This window comes from Hyla sarda, chromosome 9 (assembly GCF_029499605.1).
Source record: "Hyla sarda isolate aHylSar1 chromosome 9, aHylSar1.hap1, whole genome shotgun sequence".
NCBI lineage: Eukaryota > Metazoa > Chordata > Amphibia > Anura > Hylidae > Hyla > Hyla sarda.
The window spans coordinates 133,624,154-133,647,660 of NC_079197.1; the positions used below are offsets into that span (position 1 = coordinate 133,624,154).

Below are 23,507 nucleotides of genomic sequence, written 5' to 3' on the forward strand. Positions count from 1 at the left end.
CGAGATTTAAATGAAAGGAAACGCTATGGCAGGAGACCCAGGAGGACCCCACTGCTGACACAGAGACAGGAAAAAGCAAGACTATATTTTGCCAAAATCCTTCTGGGAAAATGTCTTGTGGACAGATGAGACCAGGATAGAGTTTTTTTGTAAAGCACATCATTCTACTGTTAACCGAAAATGGAATGAGGCCTACAAAGAAAAGAACACAGTACCTACAGTGAAATATGGTGGAGGTTCAATGATGTTTTGGGGTTGTTTTGCTGCCTCTGGCACTGGGTGCCTTGAAGGTGTACAAGGCATCATGAACTCTGAGGATTACCAACGGGTTTCGGGTCGCACTGTACAGCCCAGTGTCAGAAAGCTGGGTTTGCGTCCGAGATCTTGGGTCTTCCAGCAGGACAATGACCCCAAACATACATCATAAAGCCCCCAGAAATGGATGGCAACAAAGTGCTGGAGAGTTCTGAAGTGGCAGCAATGAGTCCAGATCTAAATCCCATTGAACACCTGTGGAGAGATCTTAAAATTTCTGTTGAGAAAAGGCGCCTTCCGATAAGAGAGACCTGGAGCAGTTTGCAAAGGAAGAGTGGTCCAACATTCCGGCTGAGAGGTGTAAGAAGCTTATTGATGATTATAGGAAGCGACTGATTTCAGTTATTTTTTCCAAAGGGTGTGTAACCAAATATTAAGTTATGGGTGCCAAGTTTGGAGTTTGGTGTGACATTATGTCCAATTTTGCTTTTTTTTCCTCCCTTTTTTTGTTTTAGTTCCAATACACACAAAGGGAATAAACATGTGTATAGCAAAACATGTGGTACTGCAACCCTTTTCTGTGAGAAATACTTTATTTTCTTGAAAAATTTCAGGGGTGCCAACATTTACGGCCATGACTGTAATCATGTATTTATTTATTTATTTATTTATTTCTCTTTTTTGCCTGTAAAATGGCCATTGTCTGTGGTTAAGAATTAGCCTCAGAAAGCAGTGTGAGTCGAACATCTGATCATGGCAGCCAATCACTGCCTGCCATGGTAGTAAATGTAGACAGCTGCAGCAGTGATTGGCTGCTATGATCACAGCACCTGAAGTGGTGGCGTATAGGGGGATTTGAACTTGAACCTTTTAGAAGGTTTCTCACAGCATTTTCTAGTAGCTTGTGTTTTATTTTTTTTCCACTTATGCTTTTGAGCCAAAGCAAAAAGTGAATTCAAAAGGAATGAGAAATATAAAGGAAGAACCTATAGTAAGAACTCCTTCCTGCTGGTTCCACTTTGGAAATCTAAAAATTCCAAAGAAATTACCACACAAAACTGTGGGAAAGAACACTTAAGGCAGTTTTATTCACCTGGTGTAATAGCTGATCAAAATCATGCCCTTAATAGTTATCATGTCTTCTGGTGCTATGTGGTCACAAATCATGTATCAGCACTGCTGTATTCCTGGGCTGACTGCTTCTTCTACAGTCCATGAACCCATTTCCCCTTTGCAGACCCTAATGCTGAGGACCACAATTTTTTTCTCTTCTTTCTCATGCAGAGTTTTCGGAGTTCTCTCCTCTTTCTGTACTGATACACAGCTTGCAGTTTGTGTGTTCTCCTCTATACATTGATAAACAGTACAGCTGGGTGCTCTGCCCACCCTGAAGACTCTGGTGTTTTCCTCCCTCTATACAGTGATCAGCTGAGTGCACCCTCCTCAAGCTCTGATGCTATCTTAGGGTGGGTTCACACCACATTTTTGCAATACAGTTTCCTGTATCAGGTTTTTGATAAAGAAACAGATTCCTCAAAACCTGACTAAACTGTATCAAAACATGTGTACAAATTTGAAAAATGTCTGGTTGCATTTGTTTTTTAACCTCTTAAGGACCAAGGACGTACCGGTACGTCCGGAGTCCTTTCCCTTTCTATAACGCGGGGCCACGATGTGGCCCCGAGTCATAGCGGGTCGGGCCCGGCCTCTAGAGGCCGAGACCCGTGGCTAATAGCGTGCTGCAATGATCGCGGTGCTGCGCTCTTTCAACTTTGAACGCCGCGTCTAAAGTGGAAGTAAATCACTGCCGGCTAGCTCAGGGGGCTCTTCGGGATCGCCACGGCGAAATCGCAGCATCCCGAACAGCTCTGGGACACGAGGAGGGTCTCTTACCTTGCCTCCTGGTGTCCGATTGCCGAATGACTGCTCAGTGCCTGAGATCCAGGCATGAGCAGTCAAGCGGCAGAATCATCGATCACTGGTTTCCTATGTGAAACGAGTGATCCGTGTAATAGATCAGTGTGTGCAGTGTTATAGGTCCCTATGGGAGCTATAACATTGCAAAAAAAGTGAATAAAGATCATTTAACCCCTCCTCTAATAACAGTTTGGATCACCCCCCCCCCCTTTCCCAATAAAAAAGTGTAAAAAAAAAATAATAAACGTGGTATCACTGTGTGCGGAAATGTCCGAATTATAAAAATATATCATTAATTAACAATTAAAACAAATATATAAAGAACTTCCTGATTTGCTCCATCATATCGATATTTTATTTCAAGAATAGTATTGATGTCTATTATACTTATCTTGTCTCTATGTCTAATTTAAAAGGTGTTCCCAAGATGACAACTTATCACCCATCCACAAGATAGGTAGTAAGTGAACAGTTGTGGTCTAAACACATTCCTGCGTTTCACAGGAATGAAGCGGTGGTCAAGTAATGCTCACTGCCAGTCTCTTCAATCTGTATAAAATAGAAATGACAGCTCTTGGGCATCTTCATCAGATCCATAGGACTGTAGTACCAGGCACAGCCACTGCAAAAGAGAAGGCCATCTTCGAAGATCTATGACCCCTCAGGCTCTCCTTTTCCAATCTGTCGGTCCGGAGAAAGCTGAAGCGGCTGGATTGCGTAATGTGCTGCTTTTTGTTTATGTGATCCCACTGGTGGCTAAACGTGTTATGCTAAGGGATTGGATCCACTCACGAATGCCGGCATTGCCGGACGTGGTGGCAGAGTTGAAAGTCTTCCTGGAGATGGACAGATTGGATACGAAGAGGCATAGAGAGCGGAATGCTAAAAAATTCTTTGCCAAGTGGCACACTTTTATGGTAGCACATTTGGATAGATCGCAAATCGACGCATTTGTTACGCCATTCCGCCACACAGAGTGGTATTGTAGGGCCTCACTCAGTGGCACTCTAGGCCCATTGCGCCTTCCGGATGGTGTGGGCTAAGGAATCTGGGTGGACAGTCGAGCTCAGGGTGACTTGATATGCTTTTATACCTTCTCCTCAACTGGTCTCATCGACATCTATTTCTTTTTCTTATTTTTTCTTACCTTTCTTTCTCCCCACTTTTCCTTTTATGCCATGTCCTTTCCTTGATGCTTCCCGCCCCCAGTGTCTTGACCCTTTTGTTGTAGTCTAGTGTTGTTGTTTGTACAGGAATGCTTGTAACTGTTTTGGTGTGAGTGGATGGAAGAACTACTTTGGCCTGATAGGCTGTATACTAGTGTTTGATTTTCTGTATATTCCATATCTGTTGTGGCATTCAGGGTACTGCGCTACTCGCCTATGCATGTTCGCATACCGTTACTTTCTCGCATTACTAGTTTCTCATTGCTTGTAAAATGTGAAAAACTCAATAAACAAAGTAAAAAAAAAAAAAAAGAGAAGGCTATCAATATTTAAGACCCAGAAAATCCCTTTATTGCATTGCACACTGTAGAATTCTGTATACCTTGTCTCTTATAAAGTACAGAAGGCATAACCCCTAGCAAGGACCTACCTGCTTACTATTATGGGGTCCATGGGGCGCTGTTGTGTTTTTTTACGGGAATAGCGCGAGAAAGACGGCGCAAGCAGTATTTTTTTTCTCTCCTGCTATTCTCCCAGACTCCCCTGACATAGTGACTTTTTGTTTATTCCCTATGTGAAAGTATCAAAGTATTGTAAGTGTTACATAAGCACCTGAGACTACATGACAATGATATTTGCAGTGTTTTTATTTTACAGTCTTAACAGTTTTGTATTTTTCCTTTTCAGTCGAAATCTTTTATCAACGTTGCCAAAATATCTCTTCGACTTGCCATTGAAAGTTTTGGTTGTCAGTAATAATAAATTAGTTTCCATTCCTGAAGAGGTTGGAAAATTAAAAGACTTGATGGAACTGGTAGGCAAGCTTTAATTCTCAATCCTTTATTTTATTAACATTTTTTATTTTTTTGGCTTATATAATCCGTTTCTTTATTACAGGATGTCAGCTGCAATGAAATCCAGGTTCTTCCACCTCAAGTAGGAAAGCTCCATTCACTTAGGGAAATAAATTTGAGAAGGAATAATCTCCAAGTCCTACCAGATGGTAAGTTTCCATTTTATCTAGCACCTGTATGTTCTGTGAAACGGATGGCGTCTATTACATTACATGGCTATTTTGGGTGGTTTTCACAAGCAAGTTACACTTTGTATACAAGATCCCATCGTAAAACATTTGGAAATATGACGCACCTTTATATGAAACCTATTTATTTGGCAAAAGTCAAAAATATTTGCAGGTTTTCATTTATACATTTTTATTTTTTATTTTATTTTTTTTAACTTGTTAAAGGGGTATTCCAAGCCAAAACTTTTTTATATATCAACTGGCTCCGGAAAATTAAACAGATTTGTAAATTACTTCTATTAAAAAATCTTAATCCTTCCAATAGTTATTAGCTTCTGAAGTTGAGTTGTTGTTTTCTGTCTAACTGCTCTCTGATGACTCGCGTCCCAAGAGCTGTGCAGTTCCTATGGGGATATTTTACCATTATGCATAGCTCCCGGGACGTGACATCATCATTGAGCTGTTAGACAGAAAACTTCAGAAGCTAATAACTATTGGAAGGATTAAGATTTTTTAATAGAAGTAATTTACAAATCTGTTTAACTTTCCGGAGCCAGTTGATATGTATAAAAAAAGGTTTTGCCTGGAATACCCCTTTAAGGATGCAGGGCATACCCCACTCCCCTGCTATGACGCGGGCTCATGAGTTGACCCCGCGTCATAGCGGGGTGGTCCCGGTGGCTATCAGCCTCCGGACCTGTGTCTAATGCTGGACATCACTGATCGTCGTCATGCCCGGCATTAACCCCTTAGATGCCGCAATCATAGTTGATCGCATCGTCTAAAATGAAGAAAATCCATTCCTGCCAGCTCAGCAGAACTGATCGGGACCACCACTGTATCCCGATCAGCTGAGCGGACAGCAGGAAAGGGCCCTTACCTGCCTCACTGCCGTCAGACCGGTGCTCTGATGCTCCAGGAGGCCTCAACAGCCTGGAGCAATCGAGCACGGATAACACTGATTAGTGCTATGGGGACAAAAAAATTGTGTGAAAATAAAGTGAATAAATGTGAATTAACCCTTTACCTAATAAAAGTTTGAATCATCCCCTTTTTCCCATTTAAAAAAAAAAAAAATGTAAACAAAAATAAGCATATGTGGTATCGACGTGTTCGTAAATGTCCGGACTATAAAAATATAACGTTAATTAAACCACATGGTCAATGGCGTATACATAAAAAAAAAAATTGTGTGTTTTGGGTCATTTTGTATACCCTAAAAATTTAACATTTACCGTATATACTCGAGTATAAGCCGACCCGAGTATAAGCCGAGACCCCTAATTTCAACCCAAAATCCCAGGAAAAGTTATTGACTCGAGTATAAGCCTAGGGTGGGAAATACCTCATCCCCCCCCCCTGTCATCATCCAGACCCGTCATTAACATCCTCATCATCATCCCCTTGTCATCATCCCACACATCCCCCCTTCATCATCCCCTTATCATCCCACACATCCCCCCTTCATCATCCCCTTATCATCCCACACATCCCCCCTTCATCATCCCCTTATCATCCCACACATCCCCCCTTCATCATCCCCTTATCATCCCGCACATCCCCCCTTCATCATCCCCTTATCATCCCACACATCCCCCCTTCATCATCCCCTTATCATCCCACACATCCCCCCTTCATCATCCCCTTATCATCCCACACATCCCCCCTTCATCATCCCCTTATCATCCCACATCCCCCCCCCCTTCATCATCCTCTTCTCATCATTCGCCCTCAGTGGTCTTCAACCTGCGGACCTCCAGAGGTTTCAAAACTACAACTCCCAGCAAGCCCGGGCAGCCATCGGCTGTCCGGGCTTGCTGGGAGTTGTAGTTTTGAAACCTCCGGAGGTCCGCAGGTTGAAGACCACTGCGGCCTTCAACATCATCCAGCCCCCCTCTCACCCCCTTTAGTTCTGAGTACTCACCTCCGCTCGGCGCTGGTCCGGTCCTGCAGGGCTGTCCGGTGGGGAGGTGGTCCGGGCTGCTATCTTCACCGGGGGCGCCTCTTCTCCGCGCTTCCGGCCCGGAATAGAGCCGTTGCCTTGACAATGACGCAGAATTACGTTGGCAATGAACGCACCTCTGCGTCGTTGTCACGGCAACGTGACTATTCTGAGGCCGGGCCCGAAGCGCTTAGAAGAGGCCTCCCCGGTGAAGATAGCAGCCCGGAACCAGTATCCCACCGGACCACCTCCTCACCGGACAGTCCTGCAGGACCGGACCAGCGCCGAGCGGAGGTGAGTACTCAGAACTAAAGGGGGTGAGAGGGGGCTGGATGATGTTGAAGGCCGCAGTGGTCTTCAACCTGCGGACCTCCGGAGGTTTCAAAACTACAACTCCCAGCAAGCCCGGACAGCCGATGGCTGCCCGGGCTTGCTGGGAGTTGTAGTTTTGAAACCTCTGGAGGTCCGCAGGTTGAAGACCACTGCGGGTGGGGGAGTTCACTCGAGTATAAGCCGAGGGGGGTGTTTTCAGCACGAAAAATCGTGCTGAAAAACTCTGCCTATACTCGAGTATATACGGTACTTGGTGCACAAAGTTATAAATATTTTAACAAAACTAAAACAAAATCAAATCTTAGTTGGGGATCAATTTTTTAATCGTATGGACCTACAGAATAGATAGGGTGTAATTTTTACAGAAAAGTGCACTGCGTGGAAATGAAAGCCACTTAAAATTATAAAATGACGTGTTTTTTTTTATTTTTTTTATTCCTTTTTGTCCCACAAATACATATTTTTATTTATTATTTTGGCTTTGCTGTAGATTTTGTGGTGAAATGTTTGATGTCATTACAAAGTAGGATTGGTGGCACATAAAACAAGCCCTCATATGGGTCTGTTAGTGAGAAACTGAAAGCGTTCTGATTTTTAGAAGGGGAGGAGGAAAAAAGGAAAGTGCTAAAACGGAAAAACCCTGGGTTCTTAAGGGGTTAATAACAGCTTCTTGGATAATTTTAGATACTAACAAGAGATCCTTTAGCTACTGTGGCCTGACGTGGACATATCTCCTTTGCATTGAGCAGTATGGAATTGAACCTGCCATATTTGCATCGCATATGGCAGTGATCACCAAACTGTGCACCTCCAGCTATTGCAAAACTACAACTTCCAGTATGCCCAGACAGCAAACTGCTGTCCGGGCATGCTGGGAGTTGTAGTTTTGCAACAGCTTGAGGTCCGCAGTTTTCAGACAAATGAATAGAGGATTTTTTCACTCTCCCCTTGTCCTGTAAATTCTGTGTCAGTGAGGTTTTGTTTTTTTTATAGTTTTTCTGAAGAACATTAAATAAAAGAAATAACTTGCCCTTCTATCTAAACCATTTTACACCTTTGTGTTTTTTCTCCCCTAGAGCTGTCGTCTCTTCCACTGGTAAAGCTGGACTTCTCGTGTAATAAGATTACAGAAATCCCAGTAAGCTACAGGAAGCTCCGGCAGCTTGAAGTATTAATATTGGATAATAATCCTATGCAAATGCCTCCAGCACAGGTAGGTGGACGGCTGATCACTGCAATGCTGTGACAACACGCTCATCCCAGCATTTAACAGTTGGCAGTGATATTTGTTGTTGTTCCAAGTAGTCGGTAGTGACTACATTTCATCAATAATGAAGATTGGAATGTGCAGTTTTTCAGGCTGAATGGCTGGAAAATTGTTTTGATTGCACTTTTATTCATACATTATTTTTTTTATATTTTTTATCTTTCGATCTTTGGACCATGCTCACCCCTCCCTCCCTATATATTGGTAGGATATGCCTTTATTTTACGGTCAGTCTAACTTCTCTTTGACCTTCACCAGTCCTGAGGCCGCGTTCACACGACAAAAATTCTGTGCGGAATTACGTGAATTTTCTGCCTGGAATTCTGCCTAAATTTATCGCCCATTAACTTTAATGGGATTCCGCACTGTCATTCACACAGCAGAATTTCCCATGCTGAATTCCACTGCTGAAATTCTGTTTTCCACAGTCCGTAAAAAATATAAGCCTGGTCTTATATTTTTACGGACTTCGGCTGTGGAATCCCATTGAAGTCAATGTGGCTGACTTTCTGCCGAATTTGTGCGGAATTTGCGCAAAATGCATGCATATGCCACACAAACTCACTGTTCAATTTAATAAAATCTATCTTTTTACTGAGATGTGGAATCCGTGAGGAAATTTCTGCACGAATTCAACACAGATTCCATATGTGTTTAAAAACTACCCGATGCAGATGTGCAGAATTTGTTGTGTGAATGCTGCCTAAGGCTATGTTCACACACCAGAATGTCTGCCTGGAATTCCGCATGAAATTATAGCCAATACACTTCAATGGGATTCCGCTGTCCTATTCACACAGCAAAATATCGGCTGCAGGATTTCCATTAAGGTGAATGGGCAATTAATTTCTGTTGAATTTAGTGCAGAGTGTAAACATTGCCATAGACCAATACCCTTATATCCTGGAAAACTTAAAAAGACACACAGAGCTAAATTGGTGATGTCTCCTTTTCATTTTCAGGACCTCCACAGGTCCAAGAGGTCAGATCCCCACCAATCATAAAATCTTTGCATAGCCGAGCAATCTACCAAGTGAGAATAACAATTTGAGGTTGTTTTCTAGGGAGTGTAAAAGGTCCTCTCTGTTCTGATCCCCAGAGATGACTTAAACCCTCTCCTTATCTTAGAACTCTATCTTGCAAGAAAAGAGTCGCTAAAATAACATGAGGGTGAAATGTCACTGAATCGGCAGCTACCCCTTTATTTTGTAGGGTTGTGTAGAGTATACAGGCAAGCAGCACCTGAAAGTCTGTAAGCCAGACGTCTATTTAGGAACAGAACTGTGGAATAATGTGGAATATTAAAAGCTCAAAAGCTAAAAACAAATAAAACTAAGCAGATTTTTTTTTCTGATACAGATTTGCCTAAAAGGAAAAGTTCACATATTTAAGTTCCTGAATATTCACGCTTGCTGCCGGACAGAGAAAAAGCCAGATTCTCTTGACTTGCCGTCACTTGTGAAAAGACTCCCTTCTCAGCCTCTCACAGACAGGTACATCGTTCTCACTTTCCCAAGATTTTTAATTTTTTTTCCTCTTCTAAATTGACCTACTAAATTAGTAGGTCAAGAAGTGCAGGAAAACCTCATGTATTTTGGTGCTGTTGCTTTGTGCTACATCAGTATTGCCACATGTGTACATGGCATTAGGAACATGTCTGAACAGTAATCTGGAGATATGCCAAAGTGTATAGCAATGTACCCATAACCCATAGTCTACTTGGGACTGACTGGTCCATTTCCTGAATTTATATGTTTATTTTGGTGGGATTTACATCCTGCACCAGATACAGGATCTTGAAGCGAGCTCAGATGATGTGCCGGTGGGTAATAGCAGCATTAACCATTTAGATTGCAAGATCAAAGTCTATTGCAGCATCTAAAGGTGTAAAATACTGGTGCCAATTAACTCGGGGGCTGTTTGGGACCTCCGCAGTGCAATGGCGGGGTCCTGACCAGCTAAGAGGGCAGCTGAAGGTTTCTCACCTGCCTCTGGGATGCCTGGTGATCCTCTTCTTGTACAGACTGGTTTACTCAGGATGTACAAGAAGAGCAACGACCACATTAACCCCTTAAGGACGAAGGACGTATAAGTACGTCCTTGGTCCCTCTCCCGCGATATAACGCGGGGTCCCACGGTGACCCCGCATCATATCACTGCGGGCCCGGTGTCATAGTGAAGCTGGGACCCGCCGCTAATAGCGCGCGGCACTGATCACGGTGCCGCGCGCTATTAACCCTTTAGCCGCGCGCTCAAAGCTGAGCCTCGCGGCTAAAAGTTCAAGTAAAAAGTGCCCGTTAGCTAAGTGGACTGTTCGGGATAGCCGCGGCGAAATCGCGGCATCCTGAACAGCTTACAGGACAGCCGGATGGTCCCTACCTGCCTCCTTGCTGTCCGATCGCCGAATGACTGCTCAGTGCCTGAGATCCAGGAGTCCTGAGGTCTAGTAAGAACACCAATTTTGAGCATGTGGAGCAGGATCCGACCTCCATGTCGTGCCATGAACAATCTCCCCGTTGGACCTAACGTACCAACATGTGCTCAACCCCGTATCTGATGCAAGTGGGAGGCTAAAAAATATAACCAGGGATTGGGAAGGGCGAAGCATCCAGAAGACCCCCCCCCCCCCCCGTCAAAGTGTTCCAAATCTAATTCTATGCTGAATGTGTTGAAAGTGGGACATCGCAATCCAAACTGAGGAATTTTGTAATATGTACAATAATTGCGGCATCAATACCATTTTAGCTAGGTTAGTCCGGCCAACCACCGAAATCGGAAGTTTACACCAAACTACCACCTTCCGGGAACCCCTATCCAATAAAGGGGTCAGGTTAGGAGAAACAAAATCATGCTGAGAGGGAGTAATAATAATGCCCAAGTATTTAAAAGTTTGTGACTATCTTTATGACATTTGTGGATGTAGGACACAATAAATCCATCACAATAGCCTTCTCTCCATACAAGAGTCTATCGGCAGCGGGTTAGCTTGTAATATATCATCTTGATCTAACCATATTTCTGCTTTATATTTTACATGTTATATAGACAAACTTTATGTGATTGCAAAGTATTTAATTAATTCTTAATGATTTTACATGTGTGCATTTTTAGTTTTATTTATAACTTACTGAAGCCATTATAGGTGTGAACTGTATTTAATTCTAAATAAATCTAGTGATCTAAATAGCTAAGAGGTTTCAGCCTTTTGTATCTTATAAATTGTGTAAAGCAGGTGGTACACAACAGTGACACTTGGCTTATTTAGGGGTACTGAGCCACTTTCGTCTTATTCTAAAATTATATTTTTGTTTGGATAGGACTTTCTGATAACTTTTTTTGCATTTCAATTAGCAATTCTGGGTTTTGGAATTTTTTTTTTCTTTAGGTTAACACCATTCAACGTGTGGTTTCATTAATATTTATATTTTAATAGTTTTATTATAGTAGTTCATTTAATATAGACTTTTTTTTTGCTGTAACGCACCAAAATTATTATAGGTGTTAACCTTATTTTACTTATAAATAAATCTAGCAAACCTAGCATAGAGAATTCAGCCTTTTGTATATTGTAAAAAATGGGACATTTATAGTTCCCTGTGCCAGGAGAGAGTGGCACAATTGCACTAACTTCTTGCACAAGCTTTACCAATTTAAAAATGTTTATTTACAACTTTTTGATGAGGTTTGTCTAAAATGTATGTGTAATTTTGCCTCTCTAAACTTTTGCGCAGAGTGATAAATTTCCCCAAAGTTATTTTTTATTTCCAGATCTCATGTTTAGGCTTTTTAAATTATTTTTATTTAAATTTTACTCTTTGATTAGTATTGAAGACTTTTACCCAAGTAAAAACCATGGCCCTGACTCTGGGATTGGCAGTGACAATGGAGATAAACGTCTGTCAACAACTGAAGTACGTTGTGCAATGCGCTTGTCTTGTTATAGTAATTAAATTTTTGTTATAAAATTGCCCGTAAGTGTTGTGTTAAATGGGCTATTTGTAAAAAGTGGAGTGTGTAAAGCAGAAAAAAACAAAAATGCTTTTTTTACTGCACATTTAAATCTTGGAAAAAAGTTCAAATTTTCACACATTATCTGATACAGTGACTCCCCCTGACCTACGATGGCCCAGACATATGATCATTTCAGCATGCGATCACTCTCAGAGGCCATCACATGTTGAAGGCAGCATCAACATACGATGCTTTTGTATGTCGGGGCCATCGCATAAACGGCTATCCGGCAGCGCAGACTGCTTCAGCTGCCACCGAATAGCCGTTTACGGTGCCCCGCGTGGTCCGCTGACTATCACTTACCTGTCCTCGGGGCTCCGGCACGTCCTCTTCGGGATCCCCTGCATCGTCGTCGCTCTCCATCGTCGTCATCACGTCGCTGTGCACGCCATACCGTCATCCAATAGGAGCGGCGTGCATAGCGACGTGATGGCGGCGACGGATAGCTAAGATGCCAGGGAAGCAGAGGCCTTGCCGAAGCGTCGGGGATGCGTCGGGGACGCGGCAACAGCGATGGATGGCGACATCCGGGGCAGCGGTAACGGTCCACAGCGGTGGGGACACGTGAGTGTAACCTCCAATACCAGTGGTCTTCAACTTGCATACCTCCAGATGTTGCAAAACTACAACTCCCAGCATGCCAGGACAGCCAACGGCTGTCCGGGCATGCTGGGTGTTGTAGTTTTGCAACATCTGGAGGTCCGAAGGTTGTAGTCCACTGTCCTATACTTTACATTGCACGGATCCCTCAACATACGATGGTTTCAACAAACGATGGTCCGTTTGGAACGGATTACCATCGTGTGTTGAGGGACCACTGTACTACACTCAGCCCACCTTATATCTGGAATCATTGAATTAGCATATGGGGAACAGCACCTATTCACACCGATTCCATGTTGAAATCCACATAAATTTGCTTCCAATTGTTTGCAATGGTTTTTCACAGTTTGGATCATATAGTGCAGGCAAAAAAAGTGACATGTGTCTTCCTGATGTGGATTATGTGCAGAAATTCATAGGCTTCTCTATAGGACTTGAAATGCACAAAAATAAACAACAATTTTCGGCAAAATAACTAAATTAAAAATGTTGCCAACCTTGTTTTTGTAAAACGGATAATAAAAAAGGCTTGAAATTTTATGCCAATTTTTTACAAGATATTAAAACAGCTGATTATAGGGTGTATACACCAACTAAAAAATAACCTGTAGTGTCAAAACATGAAATCTATTGAACATATTTCAAATAGCAAGACAAACATTTAAAAGAGAAATGATAAAAATACAGGCACTGTTATGGCAAGTACAGAGAAGTGGAGATGGTAGAGTAGGCACAGATACATGGAATACAGGGTACATGCAGAGTACTCTCAGCGGGCATATCAATCACAATAATAGCTGGTATATACCCAGTGTATCAGTACAAAATAGATAGATATGCATCATGAGTAAAGGAAGAAAGTGACATAAATGTTTGACTTGCTATTTGATATATGTTCAATAAATTTCATATTTTTACACTGGGTTCTTTTTGGTTGGTGTATATTTTGTAAGTGAACCTATTGTGATTTGATTACTATATTAGTTCCTTTTGGTGGCCTGATTAAGGCTGCATTCACACCACGTTTTGTACATACGGGTGCCGGATCCGGCCGGGGAACTGGAGCGCCCGGTTTGCCCCTCCCCCCGCCGGATCTGGCACCCTTAGGTACAAAACGTGGTGTGAATGCAGCCTAAATGGTGCGTGAAGGAGCCCGGTTTGGATCCCCTCAGAGGGTGTATGATTATGATTCCGGGTATAAGCATTCTGCCTCTACATTCACCTGTCACCCTTATTCTTATGCTGTACAGCCTTCAGACGACGACACAATCAGCCTTCACTCTCAGGTATCAGAATCAAGAGACCAGGCACTGAAAAACGACAATCACTTACTAGGGAGTAAACTGGACTCTCATAAAGGTAACCTTTTTATAGTGTAGTTGAATGATGACAACCTTACTGTAGGGATGAGTTTTACGAGTCGCAGTAGTGCAGTATACAAATCCATATATTAATACATACAGACTTGTTTCTCCTATCCACCTCTAGGATGGGACAGGATTTCCCCCTTTAAAAAAAAACATATAAACTTAAAGTAGCACTTTAAATTGAGTCTGCTTTCTTTTCGGTCCCTTTTTATATAGGTGATGTATAGTACAGCAATACCAAAAGCTTTTTTAACATATTGTGCCCCAATAATATAAGACCTTTTGGAGGCCATTTTAAAGGTGTATTTCCATCTCTGCTTGTTATCCCCTATGCACAATTGTTTTCAGAACAAATGGAGTGCACTGCACCTGTGCAGTCACTACTCCATTTATTCTTTTATGGGGCGGCTGAACATGTGAGGTCAGCTTTCAAAAATGTTCAGCAGCCCTAAAAAGAATGAATGGATGGAGTGGTAGTCACACAGGTGCAGTGTGCTCCATTCATCCCAGCATTTTTTTTTATCATTCTTGGGATGGCCAGGGGTCTCAGCGGTCTGACCCCACTAATCAGCTTGTATCCCCTATTGTATGGAAAGGATAAGAAGCTGAGATGGGGGGAAAACCCCATTTAACACTAATAAGATTAACCCTCTAGGAGGCAATATAGCCATCTCTTTCCCTTATGGAGGAGTGCTATTATGCATGAAATACTATAGAATGTTTGCATGCTATAAGCCATGCAGGAACACTTTTTATGTTGCAGTGGAGAATTTCTGAGCTCTTGTTGACATTTTTTTTTTTTTTTTTTTATAATTTTTTTTTTTTTAACAATGCAGGTCACGATCAGGAGATTTATGACTATGACCCCAGCGCTGAGGATCCTGCTTTGTCTGATCATGGCGATGTGCAGCTTACTGGGCCCTTTGTTTCTTATATTAAGGTATGTGTCGCACTAATTTAAACTTTATTCTCTCCCTTTTAAATGTTTTATCATTGAGTCCTGTGTGCCCTCATTTTTTTTCTTTAAGGAAAGAGGGAAACTAAATGATAAATCAGAGAAAGTTGAAGAGAATGAAGAATGGGAAGAAGAACAAAGGTATTTTTTATTCTCCCAGTCTGATCATTGTAATGGAAAATTTGTGATTATCTGGGCGCTTCAATACACGACATGTCTGGTCATTACTTTCATAGTTTAAAGGGGTATTCCAGGCAAAAACTTTTTTTTTTAATATTTCAACTGGCTCCGGAAAGTTAAACAGATTTGTGAATTACTTCTATTAAAAAATCTTAATCCTTCCAATAGTTATTAGCTTCTGAAGTTTTCTGTCTAACTGCTCAATGATGATGTCACGTCCCGGGAGCTGTGCATGATGGGAGAATATCCCCATAGGAGCTGGACAGCTTCCCGGGACATGAGTCATCAGAAAGCAGTTAGTTATTAGCTTCTGAAGTTGAGTTGCTGTTTTCTGTCTAACTGCTCTCTGATGACTCACATCCCGGGAGCTGTGCAGTTCCTATGGGGATATTCTCCCATCATGCACAGCTCCCGGGACGTGACATCATCATTGAGCAGTTAGACAGAAAACTTCAGAAGCTAATAACTATTGGAAGGATTAAGATTTTTTTAATAGAAGTAATTTACAAATCTGTTTAACTTTCCGGAGCCAGTTGAGATATATATATATATATATATATAGGCTCCGGAATATATATATATTTTTGCCTGGAATACCCCTTTAAGTAGATCGGTCAGCTCACCTGACTAAGGCTGGGTTCACATAACGTTTTCTCCCATACGGGAGCGCATACGGCAGGGAGGAGCTAAAACCTCACGCTCCTGTATGCCTTTCTATGCACTCCCGTATGTCATTCATTTCAATGAGCCGGCCGCAGTGAAACGTTCGGTCGGCTAATTTTTGCGCCATATGCACTTTTACAACCGGTCCTAAAACCGTGGTTGACCACAGTTTTAGGTCCGGTGAAAAAGCACATACAGTGCAAAAATGAGCCGACCGAACCGAATGTTTCACTCCGGCCAGCTCATTGAAATGAATGACATACGGGAGCGCATACGGTCACATACTGGAGCGCAAGGTTTTAGCTCCCCCCTGCCGCATGCGCTCCCGTATGGGAGAAAACGTGATTTGAATCCAGCTTAACACCAGACATAGGACAAAGATTTTTAATGTGATTGGATAAGTTTGGAAAAGACTGGTTTCAACCAAAAGCAGTGGCTTTGCTTTCAATTGTTGTATTGCAGCTCAGTCATGAGCCAAGAACTGGTGTGGTTTGTGGAGGGAATCAACCATTTTGTTGTTTTTTTTTATTTTTTTTTTTATTTATTTATTTTGCTAGTTTTTTCCCGAGCGTAATTCCTCTTAGAGCAGACTTAAATTCTGGTGCAGCAGCCATTCATCTGCATGATCACCATGTTATATACCGTGCTCCTGCACCAATTGCTGCAGGGTAAATTCATGGTCAGCTGATTGCCGCAGTGCCTGTGTTTGGAAGTACTTAGTTTTTGTGCCGTTCCCCCCCCTCCCAACCAGGCTTTTGTGTTTGCAGATGTATATAATTTCAATTGCGCAAACTATTAATTACTACTGTTTGTTTTTTTTTTTTTGAGTTTTGCATTACATACATTTTGGAAAATCCCTTTACAGTGCAAAACCTACTGTACTTAATGTAGGAAACAATGTATTTTTATTTAAGTATTCTTGGTAAAGAATGTTTCCACATTTGTGTATCGCTTTTTGTGCACTAAATTCCTTTTCAAAACAAGGTAGTAACATGACTTCAGATGACCGAGGCAGCCAAACATACCTCAGAACTTTGATGTAGTTTTTTGTGTCAGGTTTTATGCTTATTCATTTATATTACTTATTAGGCTTCAGAAGGAGCAGTTATTAGAAGAGGAAGAAGAGGATGAAATAAAGGAAGTAACAGACCTGAGGAAAATAGCAGCACAGTTATTACAGCAAGAAAAGCACAACAGGTAGTGTACTAAATTTTCATTCGTATGATTGAAGACAACAAAACGGTCAGTGAGGTGTCAATTGTTTTGATTGATCTTGGTCTTAATGCTGAGACAGAGAAATAGTTATATTTTATAAGGTATAAAATATACCTTTTTGTTGATAACTCATAATATGTTTGAGTTATCAATAAAATGTATGTACATCGTGTCAGTTGTGTGGCCAGGTACTAAACACATACTGTAGCTCATTATTCCCAATGCCGAGACCCCCACCAATCAGCTTCACTCCCCTGTTTGCAGAGATCTGTCTAGCTTCTCTGGACAGTCTTATTATAAGTCTATGGCATCATCCAGAGAAGCTCCGTGCAGATCAAGACGGTGAGCGAAGCTCCTCAATACTTTTCGTGAACAGTGGTCGATCAATACTATTGACGTCTCTGTTTACATAACAAGTACACTTTAAGGCAGTGTTCACATCTTTGCTGAACATCAAACCAAATTGACACCATTAAAGAAGCACTGCTTGTTGTTTTGCTCATATAATGCACACTTACCCCCAGTATTCCTGCTGTTTGCTGCATCCTTACATTTCACTCCGACTTGGTCATTTAACCAGCACTGAGACCATCAGAAAATCCTATGTTGTAATGTGTATAAACAAGTGGTCTGTCCTGTTTGGCTGATGTACTATGAATCAAAGGATTATATAATCACCCAACAGATTGCTCCTGGCAGCTTTCAAACACATTCGCACTAAGCGCTGCCCTTTGTTTATATGTATCTGCTTATCTCTCATATATGAATTGCTGCTAAAAATATGATTCTGCCCTCTGTGTGAAACTAGAAGGATGTAGTGAGTCCATACACGTATTAGCTGCAGAGTTATAATCTTCCCCTGATCAAACTACCTTTCTCCTCTCTGTGTGTGTGTGTGTGTGTGTGTGTGTGTGTGTGTGTGTGTGCAGATTCTCTAGTGTGTCCTGCTAGATGTAACCTGACATGTATCTGTGTGTAACAGCTGAACCTCACTCACAAGGAGCCTGCAGCTCTATCTCAGATCAGACTTTATATTGTAACTTAGGGGACAAAACATCTAGTTCACTGATCTGTTACTTGGTGCACTTAGGACACAGAGCAGCTGCAGTGATCAGACTCTACCCACTGTCTCTGCAAATAGGCTGCCTTAAGAGAGCCATATTGGACAGGCACAGTAGTATTTGTTGTGCTGTTTTGTTTTTATTAGGGCTTATTTGTTTTTCTTTTGTTTTGTTTTTTCATTTTTCAGTTGATCAAACCCTCTATATAGGTGTGAACAGAGCCTTACAGTGAAGTAGTTGTTTTTTTTTCAGTCCACTATTTCCAGCTTTCTAACCATGGAAGAACTCATGAAAAAGGTCTCTCTTTCCAGGATCATCTACCCCAGGCATAGGCAACCTTCGGCTCTGCAGATGTTTTGGACTACATCTCCCATGATGCTTTGTTAGGATTTTGGCTGTAAGAGCATCATGGGAGATGTAGTCCAAAACATCTGCAGTGCCGAAGGTTGCCTATGCCTGATCTACCCCATGCTTTCTTTTAGATTGACAACTCCTGATGCTGTTTTCTGGATAAGCTCTAAACAGCAAAAACTAAACACTATGCTAGAGCTAAAAATATGACACCGGTGCCACCTACTGTACAGAGTTAGTAATGTTTAGTCCAGAGACTTGTGTTAAGAATCAGAGAAGCTAAACCTTTTTAGCCTCTCTAATATATCCAAGAACTACATAATAAAGCTATTGCATATATGCATTTGCTACTTTGTGTAATGGTCAGTTCTGAATTAGTAAAACAGTGAACATAACTCACATGTGCCTACGTGCAACTGGCAGGATGACAGTGCCCTGAATCTGCAGTAGAGTTGGTCACACCCAACCAACAGCACCTCTGATCCACTGAGAATGCAGGATATTGTAAATGCGGATATACTGTTCTGTGTGCAGCTACAGGCACCCTAATGGTTTTTACCCAGTACAGGAAGTCTTAGTCCTGACAACCTCACACCTTGCAGAATACACTTAAGGAGTGGAAATAGTTATTGCTTGCAAGAAATATAAGAAACATATAATTTGCAATGTAATGGTAAAACATCTTAAATTAGTTATCAAAGAATCGGTCACAATACTGACTTTTATTAGTGAGGCCATAGGGATGGTCCTTATAGGGAATTTGGGCACATGCTGACATCAGCAACAGTTTATTTGATTTATCCTTTATTCTGCTTGCAGGTCTATCAGCTTGGTTAAGTAGCACATGCAATGACTAACTAGACCTAAAGAGTATGTTCACATGTGCATATTTCTCGTTTGGTTCCTTTGGGAGGAGGGGGGGGGGGAGAACGACACAGGAACCATGGGTATATCTTGCTGATACTAGGAAGCTGACACTAGGTATTAACAAAAATGAAGTCTGCCCCTCCTGGCAGGATATACCCCGTCCACTGTCTCTGAGTTAATCAGTTTTAGCTTAGTGTCAGTAGGAGGCAGACACAGGTCTGTAGCTCTCCAGACCTGGTCTTTTTTTTTTTTTTTTTTTTTATAGTTTTTCATAGAGTATTCGATTTTTCTCTCCTTTATCTTATCTAGGTTGGAGCAACAGGAGCATGGCGCTGGCTGATCCACCACTTGCGAGGAAGGGGCACAGTACATAAGTATGCACCGTTAACCCCTTCTCAGCAGCGCTAGGGCTGGGGCCGGGTCCCCTCATACCCCTGCTGGCCCGATTGGCATGAAGCAGAGAGGTACTAGGCTGGATGAAGACGTCAGAGGTGAGTATGTGGGACATCTTCTTTATTGGTACATACACCCCTCCACCCCAAGCTGCCATTCCTGCAAGCTGCTATTCCTATTCAGCGGTTCCTGGACGCAGCAATATCTTTCTCTGCAAGGGACCTCCACCTCTGCAGGGGACCCCGCCTCTGTTCAGAACCTCTACCTCTGCAAAGGACCCCCACTGCTGTTCCAGCTGCTGCAGGACACAGGAACCTGGGTGAGCTTGCTCCTTTTTTTTCTGGGTTTGGCTGACTTAACTGTTGGGTGTTTCCATGTCTAACCCCAGACCCGAACCCCCCCACCAGACAGGCGTTCGCCGCCCTGGTTACATACTATTCCTGCACGGGCTGTAAAACTAAAATGCCAGGTGGTTCGGCTGAGTCCACCGGTTCTGCCTGCTCCACTTCACGTCCCAGCAAACCACCACACCCCCCCCCGGTGCCTTCTGCCCAGGACGGCTCCCTGGAGCATGCGGTCTCTGACCGGTTTGGGTGTCCTCTCTCTCAGACTATCTCTGATCTGGCGCAAGTTTCCAGCTACTGCCTTAAAGCGGTCCTCCTTGCGCCCTCACTCCCAGGAGGCTCGTTCAACCTCCTCTGGCCGCCCCACCCTGCGCTCTCACAAGCGCCCTAGGGTCATTTTCTCAGACTCCTCACCCAAGGGACGTCTTCACGCGGCTCTTGCTCCCTATCTCCATCTACCAGGCAGCTTCCTCACTCCCGCGGTCCTGGGGGCCGCTCCCGATCTCCGGCCCGCCATTCCAGATCTCCTATGCCTAGATCTGGAGCTTCTACCGCCCGTTTCCGGTCTCCTGGGGAACTGGTGGACACTGACTCGGATCCACACTCGGAGGCCGAGGAGCTGTTATCCATGTCGGACATGGTGGACAGTTTAACCTACAGGACCCTGGAATTTCGGATCCTGCTCCAGGAGTTTTCTTCGGTGCACTCCCAAGGTCTTCAGTACTCATGCAGAGTTTGATGACTTGCTGAACACAGCTTGGAAGCATCCTGAAAAACACTTCCAGGGTTCTAAACGGCTGTTGGCTATGTTTCCATTTACCCAGGACTTCGTCTCTAAATGGACTGCCCCGCCTACAGTGGACCCTCTGGTCTCTTGCCTATACAAGTCACCACTCTTCTTCTAGCTGATGCGTCTTTCAAGGATCCCGTCGACAAGCGGATTGAGAACCTGGGGAAATTTGCATTTGAAGCAGTAGGTTTGACCTTGCTTCCAGCGTTTGCTGCAACCTGGGTGTCCAAGGTGTTGTCAGCTTCCCAACTTCGCCAAAGCATTTTATCTGGGGCTCCTCCAGATGACCTAGCGCTCTCCAGATCTCCAACGCTGGTGATTATCTGTGCTCGGCGTCTCTAGAGTCCGCATGTTGTGCAGCCTTTGCTTTTGGCACTTTGGTTGCTATATGCCTCTCTATGTGGCTGAAGGCCCTTTCTGTCCTTTGCCTCGAGCCACAAGGACAAGCCAGCAGTCTTGGAAGGCTCCTTCCTTCAAAGCGCTTCCCTCTTGGAAGCAGGATGGCCGTTCTGGACGTTTTTCTGCCAAACCAGGTACCTCCGCCTGAAGGGGCACCCCCACCCGAGTCTTCCTCTCGGGTGGGTTATCACCTGTCACTCTTTGGGCATCTTTGCTTGGTGCAGGTCTTTTCCAGTGGCTACCGAATAGTTTGGTTCTTTTCCCCAGGATTGATTTTTCCAGTCTCGTCCTCCCCACTCTCCTGCTCTGGCTTCGGCTTTTTAGTCGGTGCTCCGCACCCTCCTTGCACAGGGGGTCATTGTGCCAATTCTGCCCAAGGAATGTTTTCTGGGGTTTTATTCAAATCGGTTTGTCGCTCCCAAAAAAAGGGTGTGGGGGGGGGGGGGGGGGGGGGGGAACGATACGTCCGATTCTTAATTTTGAAGCTCCTCAATCGCCACCTGCGCCCATCCTTGGCTGAAAACCAGGAGAGTATCAGCATCCCGCTTCAGACCCTGACCAGTTTCGTCTGAGTGATCAATCGGGAGATATCAAACCCCCTCTCACTCTCAGTTGCTGGTTTTTCTGGGGCTTTGTTTCGACACCGCAAGGGCTCAAGTTCTGCTTTCTCCAGACAAGCGGAGTGTTCTGCTGTCCGGAATTCACCTCTTGCGCCGCCCACAACCAGTGGCCATCCATTCTTGCATAGTAGTGCTGGAGAATAGGAGGGAGCAAATTATATATAGAGACCTATGTGTCAATTTAGTATTGCGCAATAGAAGAAACACTTGGTCATAAAAGCATAATTTTATTGGTATACAATTTAAAATAATTAAAAATATAAGCACATATATGTGCATATATTTTAAATTGTATACCAATGGTATTGCTGGGCAAGATGGTGGCAGCCATGGAAGCCGTTCCCTTTGCCCAGTTCCGTGTCTCCCTCTCAAGTGGGCCATCCTGTCTCTGTGAGACAAATCTCCACTGTCCCTCCACCGCCGAATCAGTCTGCACCTCACAGCTCGCCAGTCTCTCCTTTTGGTGGCTCCGCTCTCCTCTTCTCCAGGAGGAAAGCTTGTTTCTCCTGTTGTGTTGGCGGGTCTCCTCGGTTGAGGGGGCGTTTTTCAGGACCGGACGGTTCAGGGACGTTGGTCTCCCCAGGAAGCCCGCCTCCCCATCAATGTCCTGGAACTTCGGGCCATCTTTATTTGTCTTCGCCACTGGGAGTCGTCCCTCTGAGGTCGTCCTGTTCGAGTTCAGATGGACAACGCCACAGCAGTGGCTTGTATCAATCTCCAGGCGGGCACTCGCAGCCTCTTGGCAATGGTGGATGTGAAAAGCATTCTGGTCTGGGCAGAACGTCAGGTTCCCTCCATCTTGGCGATCCATATTCCGGGGGTGGACAATTGGAAAGCGGACTTTGAGTCGCTCCTTGCCTGACCCCAGGTAGTGGTCTCTCCACCCAGAGGTGTTCGCAGCAATTTGCGAACATTGGGGGACCCCGGATGTCGACCTCTTTGCATCCTGTCTAAACACAGGTCCCCTAGTTCATGGCCAAGTCCCGCCATGGTCCAGCTCTGGCCATGGACGCGATGGTCATTCCCTGGGCGCAGTTCACCCTTCCTTACCTCTTCCTTCTGCTTCCCCTTCTGCCCAGAGTAGTGAGGAAGCTCAAGGCGTCTCAGCAATTCTTGTGTCTCCCTGGATTGGCCCCGGCGCCTATGGTTTGCCAACATAGTTAGTCTTGTGGTGGACATCCCTATGTGGCTTCCGGACCGTCGAAACCTTCTGTTTCAAGGTCCTCTCTGCTGCTGTGTTTTGACACCGTGGTGTTAAGGGCTTGAGTTTTCTATGTTCGGGTCATTCGCACCATGGTTTGGGCGCGTAAGCCATCCTCTGCCAGGATCTACCATCGCAACTGGTGTGCCTACCTTAGATGGTGCGAGGCCGGGTCCCTGTCTCCGGTTGTTGTTTTTTTTCCTTGCCAAACCTGCTTTCCTTTCTGCAAGCGTGTCTGGAGCTCAGTTCCCTTAAAGGACAGGTGTTGGTACTTTCCATCCTTTTTCAGCACCCCCTAGCATCCGACACTCATGTTTGCACCTTCCTTCAAGGTGTGACTCACGAGGCTCCTCCATACAGGTCCCCCACTCTGCCCTGGGACCTGAATCTGGTACTCAGCACCTTGCAGGGTGCCCCATTTGAGCCCCTCAGGGAGCGATCTCTATCCCGATCCTGCGGGTGTCTTAATTGACTGCTCTTTCTCCTGCCGCCCTCCTTTTCTTGTCCATCAGGACAAGACTATGCTGCGGCCGGTGCCGTCCTTTCTCCATAAGTTAGTCTCCGCTTTCCATCTTAATGAGAA

General features: G+C 43.9%; 1 protein-coding gene across 5 annotated transcripts in view; it reads left to right on the top strand.

Moving 5' to 3' along the window:
* LRCH2 (leucine rich repeats and calponin homology domain containing 2) overlaps nt 1-23,507 on the top strand; it is a 121,666-nt gene that overhangs the window by 47,523 nt on the left and 50,636 nt on the right. For all 5 annotated transcript variants that reach the window (XM_056540276.1, XM_056540278.1, XM_056540277.1 and 2 more), the window contains exons 3-11: nt 4,026-4,152; nt 4,236-4,341; nt 7,714-7,850; nt 9,264-9,397; nt 11,728-11,815; nt 13,769-13,877; nt 14,722-14,825; nt 14,914-14,981; nt 16,773-16,880. In XM_056540276.1, the coding sequence (XP_056396251.1) occupies nt 4,026-4,152; nt 4,236-4,341; nt 7,714-7,850; nt 9,264-9,397; nt 11,728-11,815; nt 13,769-13,877; nt 14,722-14,825; nt 14,914-14,981; nt 16,773-16,880 (981 nt within the window). The remainder of the gene's footprint in view (nt 1-4,025; nt 4,153-4,235; nt 4,342-7,713; nt 7,851-9,263; nt 9,398-11,727; nt 11,816-13,768; nt 13,878-14,721; nt 14,826-14,913; nt 14,982-16,772; nt 16,881-23,507) is intronic.